This window comes from Pseudopipra pipra, chromosome 1 (genome assembly GCF_036250125.1).
Source record: "Pseudopipra pipra isolate bDixPip1 chromosome 1, bDixPip1.hap1, whole genome shotgun sequence".
NCBI classification, from domain to species: domain Eukaryota; kingdom Metazoa; phylum Chordata; class Aves; order Passeriformes; family Pipridae; genus Pseudopipra; species Pseudopipra pipra.
The window spans coordinates 106606057-106626025 of NC_087549.1; the positions used below are offsets into that span (position 1 = coordinate 106606057).

Sequence of the window (19969 nt, forward strand, 5' to 3'; positions counted from 1 at the left end):
TACTTTGTTGTATTGAATACATTTTAAGTAAGTACTTTTAATTTTTTATCTGTGGCAGCTAATGAGAATGTCTCAAAGTAGCCTGAAAACTAAAGGTTTCCAGGATCTTATTTGGTCTCATAATGTTCATGCTTTGGGAAGTAATTACGTAGCTTTAGAATAGCAGCATAATGTAATCAGTGTGTGTCAGTATGATATCAACATATCAGAGATGTAATCTGCTTTCTTGTCTTTTTGCATTAACTCTGTGTGGATCATAAAGACCCTGGCAATTCAGTGTCTTTTTTTGTCCAGGTGATGACTGCTACAGGGTTCAATTAACATGAATGGGTTGAAAAAAATCCCACTTAGGCAAAGAACTGATGGGCTAAAAAAGCTGCTGAAAAGAACCTGTGTGTTGCAGTGGATGCCCAATGGGCAGGAGACAGCACTGTGCTCTCAACATGAATCAGGCAAACAATATGTTTGGCTGCATTAGGAGGAGCATGGGCATCAGAACAAGAGGAATTATCAACCCTGCCTTCTCAGTGATGGTGAGGCCACACAAGGATTACTGTGTCCTATTTTAATGTTCCTCGTTTCACGGTGGCTACTGAGAAACTGGAGTGGATCCAGCAGAGAGCTGCCAGAATAAAAGCACTGAGAGAGAGAGAATGAGTGAGGTAGTTGGTTTGATTTAGATTGGAAAAGAGCAGAGTAAGAAGCAGTCTCACAGCAGCCACAACTGCTGAAGGGGAGCCAAACAGCAGTGTAAGGTGGTGTAGTGTGAGACAAGACCTGCAAATTGGGAAGTTCAGAGTGGGTATTAGGGAAAGCTTTCTACTAAGAGTTTGGCACAATGTAGGAACCTGTTACTCAGAGGTAATGAAATCTCCATCCTTGCAGGATTTCATGAGTTGGCAGGGAAAAGCCACAGTTGAACTGGTTGGGTGTTGGTAGTAGTCCCACTTAAAGCAGGAGGGTGGACAAGATAGTTATCAGAGGTCCCCTCCAAACAACTTATCTGTTGTTTTGTGTTAGGCATTCATATTTCTGGTCAAACTCAATTTAAGTTGATACAAAATTCAATATTAGTTGATACAAATCCAAAGTTTTGCAAAACCAATTAAAAGTTTGATTGAAATGTTTTATTTATTTTTTTCGTAATGAATGGGGTCCTGATCCTGTGTTTAAGTAACAAACTTCTTGATGTGGACCTCTATAGGACCTCAAAATGGTGTATATAAGAGATTACAATTGTAGAATCAGAGTCTGGAGTCCACCTGGTAGAGAAAATATTGACAGGGACACTTCAAAATTATTGGTTTTTTCATATGAAGATGCCGATTTGTAGACTAAGAAACTTTCTTTGGAGAACATATTGGTTTAATTTAGATATTTAAAGAGATGGTGCCAGTTTGAGGGAGGAAGATAACTTTCTAAAGCAAGGCCTAGAACTTGATCCCTGAATAGGTGGAATGTGAAGCAGAAGAATGTCTGAAATCTCAATATATCTTATAGGAAATTAAATCAGAAAGTATTTGTCTTCCAGATACAAACCCGAAACATGTTCTAGACTTGGAGAAAATACAGTGGATGACTATGTAATTTTATTTACTAGAGGGATTTTTTTTTTGTTGGATCTATGCATCCACTTTTTTCAGTCAAAGAAGCCTGTTATGCATATTAATTATCTGTAATTAATTAATTTTGGAAATGTAATTATTCATTAAATGATAACCAAATTTAACTTGGACAGCTTATTAAGGATGTCAAGGAAATCAGATATGTGTTCTCCTATTGCTTGCTTTTTAAAGGGAAACCAATTGCTACTAAATTTATTTAGAATATTTATATAATTCTTCATTCAAGTTTTTATTGGTTCCATTATTTGCTTCTTGAGAAAAAGGTGAATTGCTCTACTAGAGTGAATCTACTTTAAATGTCTCTGTTTCAACCAGACTGGAAATATTTGTGGTTTTCACTTTTCTTTTTTCCAGTTTCTGGAAAACATTCAGCACAATGTTTTGAACTTTGATTGTATGGGTTTTGAAATTGTCTCTTTCCATTAAAATGTGTTGTGTCCATTATTTTCCTTATTTTAAAACATGTTCTTCACTATTTTCCTATTTCAAATGGATTCAATAAATGACTTTTTTCTCACTATATATCTGAATTGAGTAGCTGATTTAATCTTTTTCTTTTGTTTACACTAGTTATAATCAGATTAAAGATACAATTATATTTCCTACTGCTCATAGGTGACATGAAGCAAATCAGCAGAAGTGACAGAATTGTGTCAGATATTTTCTATTTGTTAACAATTAGAAATTGAAAACCAGTTCCCTCTGGCTTTTGAAAACCTGTTATTATAATTTCTTCTTTCACAATTTTATAGACCACTGTAGATTTGTATAATAACACTGATCTTTTACGTAGTTGTTAAAATTTTCAAATAGGAGTTGACACATATGACTGTGCTATCATGTGACCTTTATTCTTCATCTTTTTTCCGTGTCCTCATATGATCATGAAGAGCGGTTTGTTTCCTTAGTATTTCTAAGTTAACGGAATTTCAAGCCAGACAAAGTAAGAGATGAATGAGACCTATTATTGTTTCATTGACTTTGAAGCACTCTGCATTTCCATTCCTCTTCATGGAAAAGGTCACTTTAATCAGTAGTGAATACTTCAGAGTTGATAGCACAAAATAATCTTAATAGGTTATTTGAATAGCAATTTGGCTTAGATGAAATTTCCTTAATCAGAACACACACTTACAGCAGACTGCAACATACACTGGAGAGCTCCAAGAGGAGAGCCCTGCTTTCTAGTCTTGACAAGAACTGATTGACAGAACTAGGGTTGCTTCTTCCAGAGGAGGAATGATTAAAGAAACATGTGACAGAACTCCTTAAACACATACAAGGGTGTTGCAAAAGAGAAGAGAATACAGTATTCAGATGATCAAAGAGACGAGAAGTAAATTTCAGTAAGCAGAGTTCAGATTTGACAGTATGAAAAGATTCCTGGCATTCAAGATAGTCGGTTAAGCTCAGAGGTAACTTGCCTAGGGAGGCTACAGGAATTTCAATACTGAAGATGTTAAAAGCAGAGCCAGTGTCCAGCACAGCACGACCTGGGTTTAAAACAGAATATGATTCTTTTCTGAAGCAAGAGATTAATTAAATGTCCTTTTAAGGACTCTCCAAGCCCTGTTTTCCATGCTTCCTCTTGTTTTTAGACTTCAAACTTCCTCACGTCAGCATTTGTGAACCTAATTTAGTAAGAAGGCTGGAGGGAGGCTTCTGTTTATTTTTACATAACTCAGTTTCCAAATCAGTTTACTTTTCAAAAAGGGTCTGGAAGGGGTTTTTTTTCAACATTCAAAGCTACTCAGGCTTTCAGTCTCCTTGTTGCTCAGGTCTTGCCTGCCAACTTTGGGCTCCTAAATTGAACCTAAAATTTTTTATGCTTTTTGCCTCTTAAGTGAGATTAATCTCAATTTTAGCAACTAAAAACTAGTTATCTAGCCTAGCATGGTCATCCAGATGCCTGCTGTAGTCTATGGAGAGGGGACAGATGCCGCAAGAGGACTTACGCTATAACCAAGGTGTTATTTGTCAAGATGAGAATCACTTCTCAAGCAAAATATATGCTTCCATGTTTCCTGTGTTTCCTGTGCATGAAGTTCATTGAGCTCATGACTTTTAATTTAATTCAGAGAAAGCATACTGAAAAGTCACACAAGAATAATACAGAGTCTGCAATACTATTCACAGTGTCTGTATATGTCTCTACTTCTCCTGATTACATGAAATATGTAAATGTACAAATTTGACTTTTTCATAATTGTTACATTTTCATTCACTGTGAAATAAAATCAGGATCATCCAATTTTATATGGAATCGAATCACTGAAAGTTCTTTTGATAAGTATGAAAGATACTGAAAGATGTTCACCTCCCCTACCAGAACATACTTTGTTGGGACTAATGGAGCTTTCTAGACCTTTTTGAGTTGTGTTCTCTTTAAAATATTGACACTGATATCTCACACTCAACAAGAAGGATCTGTTTCTTATTAGAACTATTTCCAAAGCAACTTTTGTACATGGCAATAAACTCACCATTGGCTGTGAGAAAGCCTCTGTAGAGTACTATGATTGGATCCTTACAAGCAGTGAGAAGTTCAGCTTGTATCTCAAGCTGATTCCTTAAACTTTTTTCTGGAGTTGTTCCTCCCTCTATCAGTGCAAAAAAAGGAATTCAGTGCATGTTTTCATTTTTGAGAGGCATGCTGGAATTGCTCCTGCCTGCTGTCCAAGGCATCATTCCCATATTTGGACAGTCAAACACCAAATATAAGCAACCAAACCAAGAGTTACTCCCTTCTGATGGAGAACTTCTCTTAATTCTCAAAGAGGAGTTAAGTTCTGCAGTATTTCCAGATTTTACCTATATTTCTTCTTCAGTCCAAACTCACAGTGAAGTCAAAGGGGATTTAATGAATCGGTTCTTTTCCTGGGAGCAAAAAGTATCACTAGTTAATAAGATACAGTATATTAGAGTATTGCAGGAAAGCTCAAGGGATTTCCTCCTGACTAGAAGTTAGTAACAGTGAAGAAAAACTTTAACAAAAGTGGCATATACAGTGGAAGATAATAAATACACCTTAAAATCTATTGCCCTTGAACAGACAGATCTGAAATGCAGTATGGAAGTGTTTCTGTGCAGAAAGGCACCTTTGAAAAAACTATTTTAATACTGAACCAAGAGAAATCTTAGTGGAGAAAAATACTAAGATGGAGGGAAAACAGAATTTGATACATTTGTCTTCTTAAGCGTCATTCCATATATTACAAATAAACAAGTACAGAGAGCACATCTAAAAATCTCTCTGAAACAATCAACTGACAGTGAATAATATATGTCCTTCCTGTTCTTATCAAACAAATCTGATTTTATAGCCACCTAGCATCGAGTAATATCTTCTCATTGAAGTAAACCTATTATAGTACCAAAATAGTACCACAGGGATTCATACACTGAACTTACCTTCTTGTTCTCCATAGCTGTGGCTGCTCCTGGGCAAAACCAGCTTCTCTTGCAAATATCTTTCCAATTTTCTCTTTAAGCCTGTGGCTCCCTAGGGTGCGCCTCAGGCTCATTTGGGAGATAAGTTTGAATTTCTGTCTGTGACCAGGTTTTTTAGTGGTTGCTATTCTTTGGGATGTTGAGCAGCAGGTTTTTTGTACCCTAGGGAAGAACTAACTACTTGTATACACAGATGTTCTGATGGCTCCTGTGATATAAAAGGTATGGCTATATCTACTTCGCTGAAGGAAGGAGGACCACAGATAAATCCCTTGCCCCAAAATCACGTGAATTGACCGGATCATACACGCAGAATTTGAAGCTAGCTCTTTCTGTAATGTATTAGTTTTGGAAGGAGGTGGTTGGAGCAATTCAGGACTGAGCTGGTAAGCGAGCTAGCAGCAAAGTGGTGCAGACAATAAGGGGCCAGTTCTTCAGTGTGGTCCTTGGTCCTTTTCAGGATAGTTGTGGTCTGTGGTCTATGGCTATGTGCCATATGGTTATGATACTAAAAAAAAAAAAAAAAACAAACAGTGCTGTGTTTTGAGGTACAAACCATTGTTTTGTTGAACTGTATGAATGGCCCTGGTTGACTTCATCCTGGGTCAACGGGTACTTCTCCAAAAAGATCCAGTGCATTGGTTTTGGAAGTCACATGGTCTGGACACCATCCTTAATAAGCAGTAAGGATTATTGTGAAGGTTAAGAAAATTTTGTAGCATGGACCTGAGCCATTTCTTGCTTGTTGGCGTGAATCCCAAAGAACAGTCCAGAGAAAATTTACTTTGCTAGTAACGTAACACATAGCATACTAGCATGCCTCAAAGTCCATGAAGGTCCCTCTCCAGCAGAAGGCTCTGCCATGCCCAGCTGCTGGTTATTTCCATCTGCTGAGGTGGCACAACCCTGTTATCTTTGTTTGTGTTTAAGTGTTTGTGCTAGTACACTTCAGGCAAAACCACCTATTTAAACTGGGTAAACTAACCTTTCTGATTTTGTCAGCAGTGAATTAGAGAGCTAAAGAGGGGGCAGTAAACTGTCCCCTTCTTTATGATTTCAAATCTAAGCAATTTTTGCCCCAAACTCTTCCCTTATTATTTTTTTCTGCTCTGAGGTATCACTAGGCTATGAGTAGGCCAACACTGTAACTGTTTCCATAGTAACAAAGACTTCAAAAGCTGGAATGAGCTGGAGAATAAAAAAAAAAATCAAGTTGTAAACAAAATAAAAATGAGTGGCAAAGACACAATATCTGAAGTCTAAAGGTTTTGTGCCTCCTTTGCAATGACCTGGGCTAATGTGAGTGTGATGATATGAGTTCATCTCAAATTCACTAAAATACACTCTTCCTAGCAGTCCATATTAATAGCATTTGTATTCACTGACTCATTTCCTCTCCTCTGGCTCTGATTCTTTAGTGCTTAAACATACATGCTGGTCAGATCCTTAGCTGGAGATGCCAGCTTGGGTGTCATCCTTCCAGCTTTTAGGGCCACTAAAAGCAGTTTAATCCAAATGAGGGATCTACTGGACAAACTAGTGTTGCTCATTTCAAGGATACTGATTTATGCCAGCTAGAGACTATTTGCTCTGATCTCTAACTAGATGTATATTCCTGCATTGGTTAATTTGGGTTTTGTAGTTCGGGGGAATATCGGAGGAATGGTTATCAGGAAACATGCATTCTGTTTTTGAATCTGCTATTGGTATATAATATATATTTTATGTTGTATACGTGTTTGTGCCTTGACTTCCCTGCATGTACAAAGTAAAGTACATCTCCACTGTATCCTTTTTTTGGGATGAGGTTGTTTCAAGATGAACAGTGTTGGCAGTCTTTTCTCTTGTTTAAGTCTGCTTTGCATCAAAAATATATAGTTAGCTGCAATATGCCTGATGCCTAAATATTGTAACATTCTGCAGCAGACTTTTTTTAGTTCTGTGAACTCTCATACTTGTTTTGAAATATTTCAGAAGAAATACTTAGCATTTTGCCTAAACTTGGTGCTAGAAATATCTAAACTAAGAAGCATTCTGTCTACATAATACATATCAGAATGTTACAGCAAATGATTTTTGGCTGTGTAGAGTGTGATACTATCTAAAATAAATAGAGGTTCTTTAAAATACAATGCACTACATGTCGATGGCCAGTTGTGAAGATGAAAATGTTTTCTATTTGCAGCCCCAGAACTCCTTGGAGACTATCACAGCCCCACGCAAGGGAGTGGAAGTTCTTGTGCCAGGAATCCAGCCACATTTCAGAGCAAATGAACTGAAGATTTGGCCCACTGTTTCTGGTAATTGCTCCAGCAGTCAACCCATCAGTCAGCTTCAGAATCTGCAGGAACTCCCACATTTGAAAAGCTCATCGGACTCTGCAGCTGAGACCTCCCAGGCATATGCATTCATATCTCAGAGTTAAAATATAATTTGTTTTGGCTAAACAGCCTCTAAATCTTTCCTTCCTCCAGATGGAAGCATTTGTGCAATTAAGGATTTGGCAATGTTGGCGTAAGTAACGATGTCCCTTTTGGAATATTTTCAAAACAAATACACAGTAAATGCGGATAGAGTGATCCAAAGTAATTGTTTTTTTTTCAGGAAAGGGTTGTTTGTTTTCTGGTTTGATTTTGTTTTGCTTTATTTTCAGGGTCCATGCTCCTTTAACTTGTAAAAACACAGTCCTCTGTGATAGTTTCAGTCAAGCCTGGAATTGGGGTTGAAGAAGGATGCTCACGTTATTTGTCTTCTATATAGGGATGTTAAACTTTAGCAAAGAGAAAGATAACAAAAGAGTATGAAGTGAGAAACTTGTATCTAAATGTAACCTGGCTAATCCAGTTCTGCAGTGATCACCCAGCCAAGACCAGGAGATTGACTTGTCATGATAGATAAGCTGTATTTAGGCTAATGTACAGTGGGACTGCAACACAACTGATAATGGGCTTTTCTCACATCCCCAAAGGCTCTCATTTCATGCCCAGTGGTAAAAATGACAGCATAAGTGACCTGGAGACCTCCAAGTTAAAATACTCTATCAAAATATTTGTTACGAAGTCCTCAATCTAACTCTGTATTGATAAAACCTTAGCAAAGTTTACTAAAGATTTATCAGTATGAATCTGGTGTCAGGTTTTCACAGATGCAAAAGGAAAGACTAGTCAGATCATAGGTACCTCATGGATCTAATGAATACCAAAACAAGTAAAGTTGCTGACAGTAGATGTCTCACATATCTCAGCCCACACTACACAGAGCTAGTTATTTCCTATGCCTCTTAGAAAGAGAAAACTGTACAGTATCAAGCTCTTCTTTGTAATGGCTGTTGGCATGTTGCAACTTCCAAATGACTATTACTGTAATTTGCTTATTAGATTATTTTAAATGTATTCTGAGATGGGCTGTCTGGTTAGGATAAAGTTAGATGTCTTATAGACCAGAATCTACACTGGCCCTACATATATTTTGTAGGAAGTCAGGGAGGACCAAGATAAAACATAAACAGGAGGGAGACATTTGATAACCGAGTTTCACAGAACATTCAGCTTCACATGGTTTTAAATATTGGTGATCTTTCTTAGGAATGGTGATCACAGTCTCTTTATCAGGTATGCACAGGGTTTCTACAAAGAAAAGAAGTTTGGTGCTCCAGTTTTTTGTCCTTTGTCTGAATAGAGCCCAGAATCCTGATGTCCAATAGGGATTGTAAAGTTCATTTTTATTTCATACCACTAAATAATTCAGAGTGTTTTACAAAGCAGTGCTTTGGGAGTTTTATGTTTGTTTTTGTTTTGCCACTGATGATAATTTTTTTCACTTTCATCAGAACTCCATCACTTCACTGACTCTCGTGAGCCTCCATTAGATCTGAAGGCTTCCAACCCACCCTCCCAGAAATATGAAGTTTGGGGACTTGTAGGCAGCTGAGCCTACTTCCTCTGATTCTATAAACACTCAGACTTCAGTATGTTTAGTATTTTTGTTCCAGTTTTAAGGACTGTAGTTTTATCTTGCTTTAACATGAATTGGTTTTGAAGTTGCATGAGACTTCCATCTTTTAGGTTCAAAAAACACTGAATGGATTTTGTTTTGATTTTTGTTGGTCCAGAGTATTGAGCCCTGAGTGAATAGAGGAAAAGGAAGGGAAACAATAAAACAGCAATTGCCCTGTCTTTTGACCCAAAGAGTAAAATAAGATAGAAAGACAGTCTCAACCAAGTCTGCAAAGCTTTTCAGTCTTATTTTTCATCGTAATTAACTTATTATTAAAGTCTCATGAGCCTCATGAATTTTCTCTCACATAAAATGGAAAAAGGGTAAATGAGGCTTTGAAGTTTGTGAAGGAGACAGTATAACTGGAAAATTGCTTTGACCCATTTTTTTCCATTACCCCATAACAGCAATCACTTTTTGGCAAGCGTTGTTACCTGTATGTCTCTCTGTCAAGGGCAGGAATGCAGCTGTGCACATCCTTTCTAGTTACTTTCTTTTCGTGCCTGAGGGTTTTGTTTTGTGAGAGGAGAGCACTGAGGTGAACGTACTGCATGTCTGACATAAATCATAGTCTATTTGACACTGTGTATAATATTTGAAGTATAAAAGCCATTTTCAGGAAATAATGGCAGGTTCTGCATCTCTAGATAGTGAAAACAATTAACTTCATGCTTCAGAACTTATCATTAGCTGGATCTCATTTTAAAGGGCTAAATATTTTGAATATTTACAGAGTCTGATTTGCATATCAACCATTGACCTCAGTGTGTGCTTTGGGAAAAAAAAATTCCATTATGTCATCCTAGAGTGAAATAAAGAGTGCATCAAACCTTTAATACATTATGTAGCATGAGAAGTACTTTTCCTTGATAGTTAAAATCTCCATGCACTGCCTGAATGCCCGAGAGGATTGCATCGCTGTTAGCACACATGGACAGCTACACCACTGTAGCTCTTGGAAATAAACACATCACTTGATAGAACAAAGTGTGGCAAAAAAATATTTTTTCTTCCTGGCTGTACTGGAGAGTCTGTGACATTTTACAAAATTCCTATCATTATGATATTCTAGTGGATGCCCTGTCTGAGGTCCCCTCGTCACTGTATATCTGCAGGAAAGGCAGTGATAAAGTGAGATGAGATGTGCATCATGTTGCTTATGAGAAGATCCTGCAGTTCAACCTGGTTACACATTTTTCTGCATGGGGGCATCTATAAAGGAATAAAATTGTTCTCTTTTATTCTGTTTAGTGGGGGTTGCACAGCCAGAGAGACACTGCACCGTGGACCTTGTCAACACAGTCTCAGGAGATGATGCAGTGGGGCAGATCAGGTCCTGGCACTTCAGAGTTCTCCCTGCTGTCATCCTTCTAGAATATCTTCTGTGTTATCATTTGTGACTGCCTAATTTAAAAGACTTGTCTGTAGCATGACTATCTTCAAAATAAAGGATAGTTTATATTTCTCCAAATTATAGTGCACCCAGTGCTTGATCTCTCTTCCTTTAATGAGGTTCACGAGTACCTTAGCAGGGCTTCCCACCAAGTTGCCTGCCTCAATTCTGCTTTCTAGCATCAAGGGATTTTGTTTCGAACAGCTGCACCAAGAGAGCTTTTAATGGTGCTCTGCTTCCCTTGCTTTACTTTTTCCTGAATTCATGTCAGTACTACAACTCTGTCCTTAAACTTCTGTTGCCCCCACACACATTTCATAATCAGACTATAAACCTTATTATTTTCTTTCCTGTCTTTTTCTTCAATTAATTTTAACTTGTAAGGCAATAACAGGACTTGGGCAGTTGGAGCTCCTTCTTAAATGTCCTTGTGTCGTACTAACTAGCTGACATCTGTTTTGTAATCTGTAATTATTTTATTGCATTTTATTGTATTTCCAAGAAGATCATATTGTCACAATCAAATTGTGCCATCAGAGTTTTTTCTTTTCCAGCCTCTAGAATTGGGTACAATTGGGTCATGGATGTTTTGACCAGCAAGTCCTTGGGCAACGTTCAGGGAGGAGAAAGATTGATTTTTGTTCTTGTGAGTCTTGGTCCTGAACCTTTGTTGCCTTAGAGACACCTTTTTCAAAATGTCATCCAAGCTAGAAGGGCAAAAATGCAAACCTTGAGTTTTGTTCTGGGCTCATTTTTGTTATGATGTTTGGGTTATGCTCCTTTGAAGACTTTTTCTTTCTCAGTTCAACTCTTTGATGTTGGTTATTGCTCTTGGTCAGGGGTTTTGAGAGGTTCCTTCGTCTTTTATGTGCCCTTTAATGATTGCATATAGCATTTTTCTATTTGGGAAGCATAAAATGTTCAGGTTGATGTTGCATTTGTTATTCATAGTTTGTCTATGGAATGGAGCTGTGAAAGCAAAAAGCTGAGAATTAAAAAATAATTCTGTGTCCTTTCCTCTTCTTCCTTGGTCATTTGCTTTCTGAAATGATAAGCAACTTGGGGTCAAAAGGCACAGCATGTTCAAATAGAAGACTGAGTTTAAATAAAAAATTTGTACTATTTATAGCAGTAAGGAAATAAAAGTCTTACAGATAAAACTTGTCCCTCAGGAATCTGTCATGACTAAGGCTGCAAACTTCACACAAGCTTCTCAAATCATGCAGAAAATAAGATACTACCGGGGCTCAGATGTGATACACTGATCCAAATATTTTTGTAAGCTGTACTCCACAGTGAATGGGAAAATGCAGGATCAAATAATAAAAAAAAAAAGGTAACTTTTTTGTAGTTTTGCAGATCTGTTTTGATTTGAGGTAGTGCCTTTTGTCTGTCTTTGGCTTCACTGGAAGCTGGATGAACAAGTGTTTAGTAAAATTACAGATCCAGAGAATATGCTGAGTTGCAAGAGACCCACGAGGATCATCAAGTCTAACTCTTAACCCTGCAAAGAATCATTCCCAAGAGTCACAGCATTTGCCTGAGATTATTGTCCAAATGTTTCTTGAAGTCTGTCAGGCTTGATGCTGTGACCCCTGTCCTGAGGAGCCTGTTCCAGTGCCCAATCACCCTCTGGGTGAAGAACCTTTTCCTAATACCCAACAGAAGCCTTCCCTGACACAACGGGAGGCCATTCCTCAGGTTCTATCCCTGGTCACCACAGAGAAGAGATCAGCGTCTGCCCCCCCTCTTGCTCTCACAAGGAAGTTGTAGACTGCAGTGAGGTTTCCCCTCAGTCTCCTCCAGGCTGAATAGACCAAGTGCCCTCAGCTGCTCCTCATATGGCTTCCCCTCAAGGCCCTTCACCACCCTCATTGCCCTCCTTTGGATACTCTCTAGGAGCTCAATATCCTTCTTACCCTGCGGTGCCCAAACCTGCACACAATATTCCAGGGGAGGCTGCAGCAGTGCAGAGCAGAGCGGGACAATCCCCTGCTGCAGTGCAAATTGTCTGAGTGACCTTAAAACGCTCCTTTCACAACACGTCCCTCACCCTGCTGGCCATGCTTTGCCTGATGCCCCCCAGCCAATGCTTGGGCCTCCTGGCTGCCAGAGCACTGCTGACTCATATTCAGCTTGCCACTGAGCAGGACCCCCAGCTTTCCAGGATCTCATTCCCCAGCATGTTCCCTACATGCAGGTTTGCCCCATCCCAGGTGCAGAATCCAGCACTTTCCGTTGTTGAACTTCCTATGGTTGGTGATGGCTCAGTCCTCTAATGAGTCGAGGTCTATCAGCAGGGCCTGCCTGCCTCTGAGGGAGACAAGAGCTCCTTTCGGTTTTGTGTCACCTGCAAACTTGCTCAGTGTCCCTTCCAGTCCTGCGTCCAAGTCTTTTATGAAGATGTTAAAGAGCACAGGGCCTCAGAAGTAGCCCTGGGCAACCTGACTAGTGACAGGTCACCAGCGTGAAGTTCTCCTGCTCCCTAGTGCCATCTGAGCTTGACGTGTAAGCCAACTGCTCACCCACAGCAAGCTGTGTTTCTCCAGCTGTGTGCTGGAAACTTGGTCCTGAAGGATCACATGAGAAACAGTATCAAAAGCTTTATTGAAATCCCCAAAGATTTGACGGGAAGCCAAATGGCCGGAGCTGAGCTGGTGCTGTGGTGCCACTTGTCAGACTCAGGTGGAGGCACAGCAAGCAAGGCAATGTCCTCTGCAGAGGTTCTGAAGCTCTGCAACCCTGTCCTCATGGTGACAGGCTTTTCTTCCAAAGGCTGGCCATGGGACAGACTGGGACTGACCACTATGGCAAGAAGACACCCAGGGAGCTCCTGCCCCGTGGCTTTGGAATTGGGGTGATGATGCCCAGAAACAAACGCTGCTGAGAGGAGTGGTATTGAGGTTGGGGCTTGTTGATGCGTGATGTGTCTCTGGTGGCTGTGACATCACAGCGGACAGGTCACAATGGGAGCTGTCCCTAAGGAGCACAGCAGGCAGCCCCAGGGCAGTTGGACTTGGGCGATCAGTGAGTGCAGATGCAGGGGGAAGGCTGGGATGGATGGGGGAGGGGGAAGATGCCCGGGGGGGGTGGTTGTAACCCTGAGCCAAAGCTGAGTCCCTCCTGGCAGGGCCCAGTTGTGCCCCTGGGGCCTGGCACACAGGTGCTCAGGGCTCTCTGTGTTGGCAAGTGCCCAAAGAGCCTTTGGGGATGGGCCGGCTGCCCCCGGCTCCACGGGACGCTGTGGTGTGGTAGGGATGGGGCCTGGGGAGACTCTGCTCGGCTGTCTCTTGCCTTTTGCTGGGGCACAGCCCAGCCAGGGCCTGACAAGGAGGGTCCCAGCTGGGGCAGGATGGGCCCTGTGCCGTCTGCAGCCAGGGGCTGCGTTCTCTTCAAGCCTCGATCCCCGTGCTCCCTCCCACCCCGAGCCACTGGGGAAACTTGTCTCTCATCTCCTGCAGGCCATGGATTCAGCAACTGTGCTCCTCCTGGCTGTGCTGGCCATCCTGCCCAAGCGGACACAGGATCCCCAGAGCGATGCGGTCGCTGTGCAGTGGATGAAGAAACGGCAGATTTTTCTAGAGGACCAGATGACGGAGCTGTGGGAGGAAGTCGAGTGGAGGAGGGCCCTGGAAGATGTTCCACTCCTTTGGATCTTGCAGCACTGGCTCTTCTGGCTGGCTGCAGCGGCTGGGCTGGGCTGGCTGGCCTGGCAAAGGGAGGAGGCCTCTCGCCGGCGCCGTCAGCAAGAAGAGCTCAGCGCAGCAGCCGCTGCTGGCGGGCCTTTTGCAGCGCTCAGCCTGTCACCGCTGCAGGACCTGCCCTTCATGGGCCGGACCCTGAAGAAGCTGCTGCGGGACCTGCTGGAGGTGTGCCAGGTGCTCTCCCAGAACACCTTCATGCCAGAGCTGCACCTGGCCACTGGGCAGCAGGGCACCTGCATCGAGTCCTGGCACGAGCTGGGGGACTGCACCGTCTACCAGCTGCTGCTCTTCCTCAGGCCACCCCCCTGGCACTCTTTCCGGCTGCAGCTGCCCGACGCCATGGACGTGCCACACTCCATCCGTGTGCTGCTGGAGTGCTCGTGTTCCAGGACGGCGGGGAACATCTTCTGCTTTGTCCACCCCACCTACAACCATCAGCACTCGGCCGTCGTGCACACCCTCTGCACAGACTCCCACTTGGAGGTGCAGAAAGTCGCCGGCTGGCTGCCCAGACTGGTGGAATCAGCCTGGGAGCGTTTGCCTCAGTGGCACCACTGGCAGCTCCGGCTGCTGCCCTCCTCCCGCTCCTGCAGGCTCCTGCTCACCGGCCCCGGCCAGGTGCGGCTCTGCGCTGTGCTGCTCTTGGCACTGCAGCAGGGCCGCCCGGGCACCTTCCTGCTCCTGGAATAGGCAGGCGCAGCTTTCCCGGGGGCTGCTTTGGGCCGGGGCTGCGCGGCGACTTGGCAGCGCACCCAGTCGGCACGCCACAACAGACCCTTGTGCTGACTGGACTGAAGAGCAGCAGTCCCAGCTCTGTCCACTCCCAACTCCCCATGTGCCCTGGTGTGCCTTAAGCCCAGCTGCAAATGGAGCACCAGCAGCCACTCCCTCAACTGCCTTCCCTTCCCCGCCACCCTGGTGGAATGGGGACGAGAATCCAAATTCCAACTTTGTCAACAGAAGTTGACAAAGATTAACGTTAGGACTACCCTCTAGAATAGGTTTAGGATTAAGTTTAATAAGTAAGTTAAGTAAGTTTAGTTCCTAAGTATAATAAGAAGAATAATAACAATAATAACTAGTTTAATAATAGATCAGTTTAATAAGAATTTAGTTTTATAAAACTCTAAATGGAAGGTAGATAAGGTTAAGCCCCAGCTCCCCATGTCCCCAGTCCTGCTTTAATCCCAGCTGGAAATGAAGCCCCAGCAGCCACCCCCTCAAGCCCCTTCCCTTCCCCACCACCCTAGTTTCATAATAGCTTTCATTAGAACTTTAGTTAAGTTTAATAATTATAAGTGAAAAATAGATAAGTTTAGGACTAACAATTTAGTTGTAAAAAACTCAACCCCCAAACTTTTAGAAAGGTTTCCAGCAAAAAGCCAAGTAGAGTTCAGTAACTCTACTTGGAAAAAGCCCAGACAAGTGGTGCCCAATAGAGCGGCTCACCCACAGCTGAGCCATGCCACACCCCCCTTGCGGAACCCAGGTGGGCCCCCCTTCCAGCTCCCTCGCCCAGTTTCTAAGCTGGACATGACCTTGGGCGGTGTGCACCACAAAGACAGAACGCAACAGTGTGCCAAGGCCCAGGGGAAAGCACCTAGGAAAGGGAGAAACCTGGACTAGTGTGAGAGAAAGGTCCCGGTCCTTCTGGCTGGACCTTCAAGCGTTCAGCCAGCAGGGCATCGCCCACAAGGTGCCTCAGTCCTGAGGCACGTGGCGTCCTGCTGCTGTCAAAGGCCCTCTCAAGGCGGCTGCTCCAGCACTCCTGGGCAGCAGGACAAGCCGTCAGGCTCAGAACAGCCCGGGGAGCCTTGAGACCGAAGGCAGCAGCAGAGCAGCAACTGCACGGGGAACGTTCTCAGGTGCAGACACGGCGCAGCTGCTCGGGATCTACTGCGCCCAGAGCAGAAATAAAAGAAAGAGACGATCACACGCGACTGTCTGCGTGGTAATTCTACAAGGATCTCCCCGGCCCGCATAGCTTGGGAGGCAGGGATTGCCCACCCGCACTGGGGAGGGACAAACCGCTCTGGTGTGGCCGGAGCGCAAGGCCGAAACCCAAAGCCCACGTCCAGTGCTTTCCCTCTTGGAGAAGGCCTTGGGGGAAAGGCAGCAACTCGAGAAGCCCTTCTTGGCAGAGTGCAGCACAAGTCCTCCAAACACGCACGGGGCACCCACAGGATGGGCTCCTCTGCGCCCACTGTTCCCCTGTGCCCGTTGTTCCCACCCAGCTGCAGCACTGGCTTCACACACAGCCTGGGGAGAGCAGAGGGAGCTTTCATCTCCTCTGCCTTCCTGACTCTGCTCGCGCCGCACAAGGCACAGCAAAAGCATGCGCGGTGCCCAGGGAGCCAGTCCACCCGGACAGTGGCAGCAGCACTGCCCCACCCGCTTGCTGCCTTAGATGCTGTGCCCCGGTTGCTCAGAGGGAAGCATCCCAGCTCTGTCAAATTCAAGGGACTTGGATTCTGTTGCCAAAGCTTTGCTATCTGCAGAGGACCTTGGAGACACACAATCCCCAACCGGACTCAGGTCACGGCCTCTCTCCGCAAGCTCCCGGGTCTGTCTGGAGGCGCTGGCAATATTGTTCTCGCCAGGCTGATCCATGCAGAGTCTCTTGCCTGTGTCTCTCTGTGGGAGCTTGTTCTTGCTAAGCAAAACCAATCAGCAAAACCAGAAACTTCTCCTAAGCCCACCTCTGTGGCAGGCCTGGGAAAGCCACGATGTTTGTCTAGAAGCTCTACCGTCCACCCCGCCGGAGCAATTCAAAGCAAATCAGGTGGAGCAGACGAAGGCCTGCTGTAGGCCTGCTCTGTCCCGTCAGGACTTTCAGGGTCTGCAACTGAGCTCTTGAGGTGACAGGGAAACTTCCGCCTGGGAGCTCAAGCTAGAGCTGCACCTCCCATCTCCACAGCCCACAGTATCCCTGAGGCACTGTCTTCTGTCTTACACAAAGCCTTTCCTTCTTCAAGGCCGCTCGGCCTTAGGAATAAAGAGAACAGGCAAGTCCGAGTCTCTGCCCATTGGCGAGGTTTATTTGCTATTGCCGAGGCACACGCCAAACTTTAGCCTCCAGAAGACCAGACTCAAGCTAAGCCAAGCTTAGCGCCATCTCAAGGCTCCTTTCCAACTCACAGTCCCCTTCTGATTCTGCCAGTCAGGGAAATCTTTGGTCTGGGATGGTTGCAGCTCCTTGCTCACTTCCACAGCTGGGCTGGGCTGGGCTGAGCTGGGCTGGATGGGGGAATGGGCAAATGGCCAGGGGACTTTGTAAGCCAAAGCAAGAGATGGAAGCCCCGTGGGGCCAGGCGCAGTTCTGCCAGTGGGGCCGGCTCGGGGGGGCTCGGGGCTCTCTCTGGTGGCTCTGGGGCTTTGTCCGTTTGGCCAAGAGATCCCCCGGGATCTCCCGAGGAGGAGTTGGCACTGAGTGTGGAGAGGATGCCCAGAAGCCCCTGAGCGGGGGGGTGGGGATGAAGGGCGTGGCTCGTGGGCCGGCTGATGCGTCTCTGGTGGCTGTGACATCACAGCGGACAGGTCACAATGGGAGCTGTCCCTAAGGAGCACAGCAGGCAGCCCCAGGGCAGTTGGACTTGGGCGACCAGTGAGTGCAGATGCAGGGGGAAGACTGGGATGGATGGGGGAGGGGGAAGATGCCCGGGGGGGGTGGTTGTAACCCTGAGCCAAAGCTGAGTCCCTCCCGGCAGGGCCCAGTTGTGCCCCTGGGGCCTGGCACACAGGTGCTCAGGGCTCTCTGTGTTGGCAAGTGCCCAAAGAGCCTTTGGGGATGGACCGGCTGCCCCCGGCTCCACGGGACGCTGTGGTGTGGCGGGGATGGGGCCTGGGGAGACTCTGCTCGGCTGCCTCTTGCCTTTTGCCGGGGCACAGCCCAGCCAGGGCCTGACAAGGAGGGTCCCAGCTGGGGCAGGATGGGCCCTGTGCCGTCTGCAGCCAGGGGCTGTGTTCCCTTCAAGCCTCGATCCCCGTGCTCCCTCCCACCGCGAGCCGCTGGGGAAACTTGTCTCCCATCTCCTGCAGGCCATGGATTCAGCAACTGTGCTCCTCCTGGCTGTGCTGGCCATCCTGCCCAAGCGGACACAGGATCCCCAGAGCGATGCGGTCGCTGTGCAGTGGATGAAGAAACGGCAGATTTTTCTAGAGGACCAGATGACGGAGCTGTGGGAGGAAGTCGAGTGGAGGAGGGCCCTGGAAGATGTTCCACTCCTTTGGGTCTTGCAGCACTGGCTCTTCTGGCTGGCTGCAGCAGCTGGGCTGGGCTGGCTGGCCTGGCAAAGGGAGGAGGCCTCTCGCCGGCGCCGTCAGCAAGAAGAGCTCAGCGCAGCAGCCGCTGCTGGCGGGCCTTTTGCAGCGCTCAGCCTGTCACCGCTGCAGGACCTGCCCTTCATGGGCCGGACCCTGAAGAAGCTGCTGCGGGACCTGCTGGAGGTGTGCCAGGTGCTCTCCCAGAACACCTTCATGCCAGAGCTGCACCTGGCCACTGGGCAGCAGGGCACCTGCATCGAGTCCTGGCATGAGCTGGGGGACTGCACCGTCTACCAGCTGCTGCTCTTCCTCAGGCCACCCCCCTGGCACTCTTTCCGGCTGCAGCTGCCCGACGCCATGGACGTGCCACACTCCATCCGTGTGCTGCTGGAGTGCTCATGTTCCAGGACGGCGGGGAACATCTTCTGCTTTGTCCACCCCACCTACAACCATCAGCACTCGGCCGTCGTGCGCACCCTCTGCACAGACTCCCACTTGGAGGTGCAGAAAGTCGCCGGCTGGCTGCCCAGACTGGTGGAATCAGCCTGGGAGCGTTTGCCTCAGTGGCACCACTGGCAGCTCCGGCTGCTGCCCTCCTCCCGCTCCTGCAGGCTCCTGCTCACCGGCCCCGGCCAGGTGCGGCTCTGCGCTGTGCTGCTCTTGGCACTGCAGCAGGGCCGCCCGGGCACCTTCCTGCTCCTGGAATAGGCAGGCGCAGCTTTCCCGGGGGCTGCTTTGGGCCGGGGCTGCGCGGCGACTTGGCAGCGCACCCAGTCGGCACGCCACAACAGACCCTTGTGCTGACTGGACTGAAGAGCAGCAGTCCCAGCTCTGTCCACTCCCAACTCCCCATGTGCCCTGGTGTGCCTTAAGCCCAGCTGCAAATGGAGCACCAGCAGCCACTCCCTCAACTGCCTTCCCTTCCCCGCCACCCTGGTGGAATGGGGACGAGAATCCAAATTCCAACTTTGTCAACAGAAGTTGACAAAGATTAACGTTAGGACTACCCTCTAGAATAGGTTTAGGATTAAGTTTAATAAGTAAGTTAAGTAAGTTTAGTTCCTAAGTATAATAAGAAGAATAATAACAATAATAACTAGTTTAATAATAGATCAGTTTAATAAGAATTTAGTTTTATAAAACTCTAAATGGAAGGTAGATAAGGTTAAGCCCCAGCTCCCCATGTCCCCAGTCCTGCTTTAATCCCAGCTGGAAATGAAGCCCCAGCAGCCACCCCCTCAAGCCCCTTCCCTTCCCCACCACCCTAGTTTCATAATAGCTTTCATTAGAACTTTAGTTAAGTTTAATAATTATAAGTGAAAAATAGATAAGTTTAGGACTAACAATTTAGTTGTAAAAAACTCAACCCCCAAACTTTTAGAAAGGTTTCCAGCAAAAAGCCAAGTAGAGTTCAGTAACTCTACTTGGAAAAAGCCCAGACAAGTGGTGCCCAATAGAGCGGCTCACCCACAGCTGAGCCATGCCACACCCCCCTTGCGGAACCCAGGTGGGCCCCCCTTCCAGCTCCCTCGCCCAGT

General features: G+C 45.7%; 1 protein-coding gene and 1 long non-coding RNA gene across 2 annotated transcripts; both read left to right on the forward strand.

Moving 5' to 3' along the window:
* Positions 1-7262: 7262 nt before the first annotated feature.
* Positions 7263-11480, forward strand: LOC135421342 (uncharacterized). Its single transcript, XR_010433966.1, has 2 exons — positions 7263-7589; positions 8905-11480. It is a non-coding gene; the product is annotated as an uncharacterized LOC135421342 (long non-coding RNA).
* A 1911-nt stretch (positions 11481-13391) lies between these two features.
* On the forward strand, positions 13392-16101 carry LOC135421339 (inositol 1,4,5-trisphosphate receptor-interacting protein-like 1). The gene is made up of 2 exons (XM_064669695.1): positions 13392-13491; positions 13926-16101. Exon 2 carries the CDS (start codon positions 13929-13931, stop codon positions 14856-14858), a length of 930 nt encoding a protein of 309 aa, XP_064525765.1. The 5' UTR covers positions 13392-13491; positions 13926-13928; the 3' UTR covers positions 14859-16101.
* Positions 16102-19969: the final 3868 nt, after the last annotated feature.

Bases quoted from the DNA above. Each gene is read 5' to 3' on its own strand.
- LOC135421339 (XM_064669695.1), top strand. From the start codon at position 13,929: ATGGATTCAGCAACTGTGCTCCTCCTGGCTGTGCTGGCCATCCTGCCC.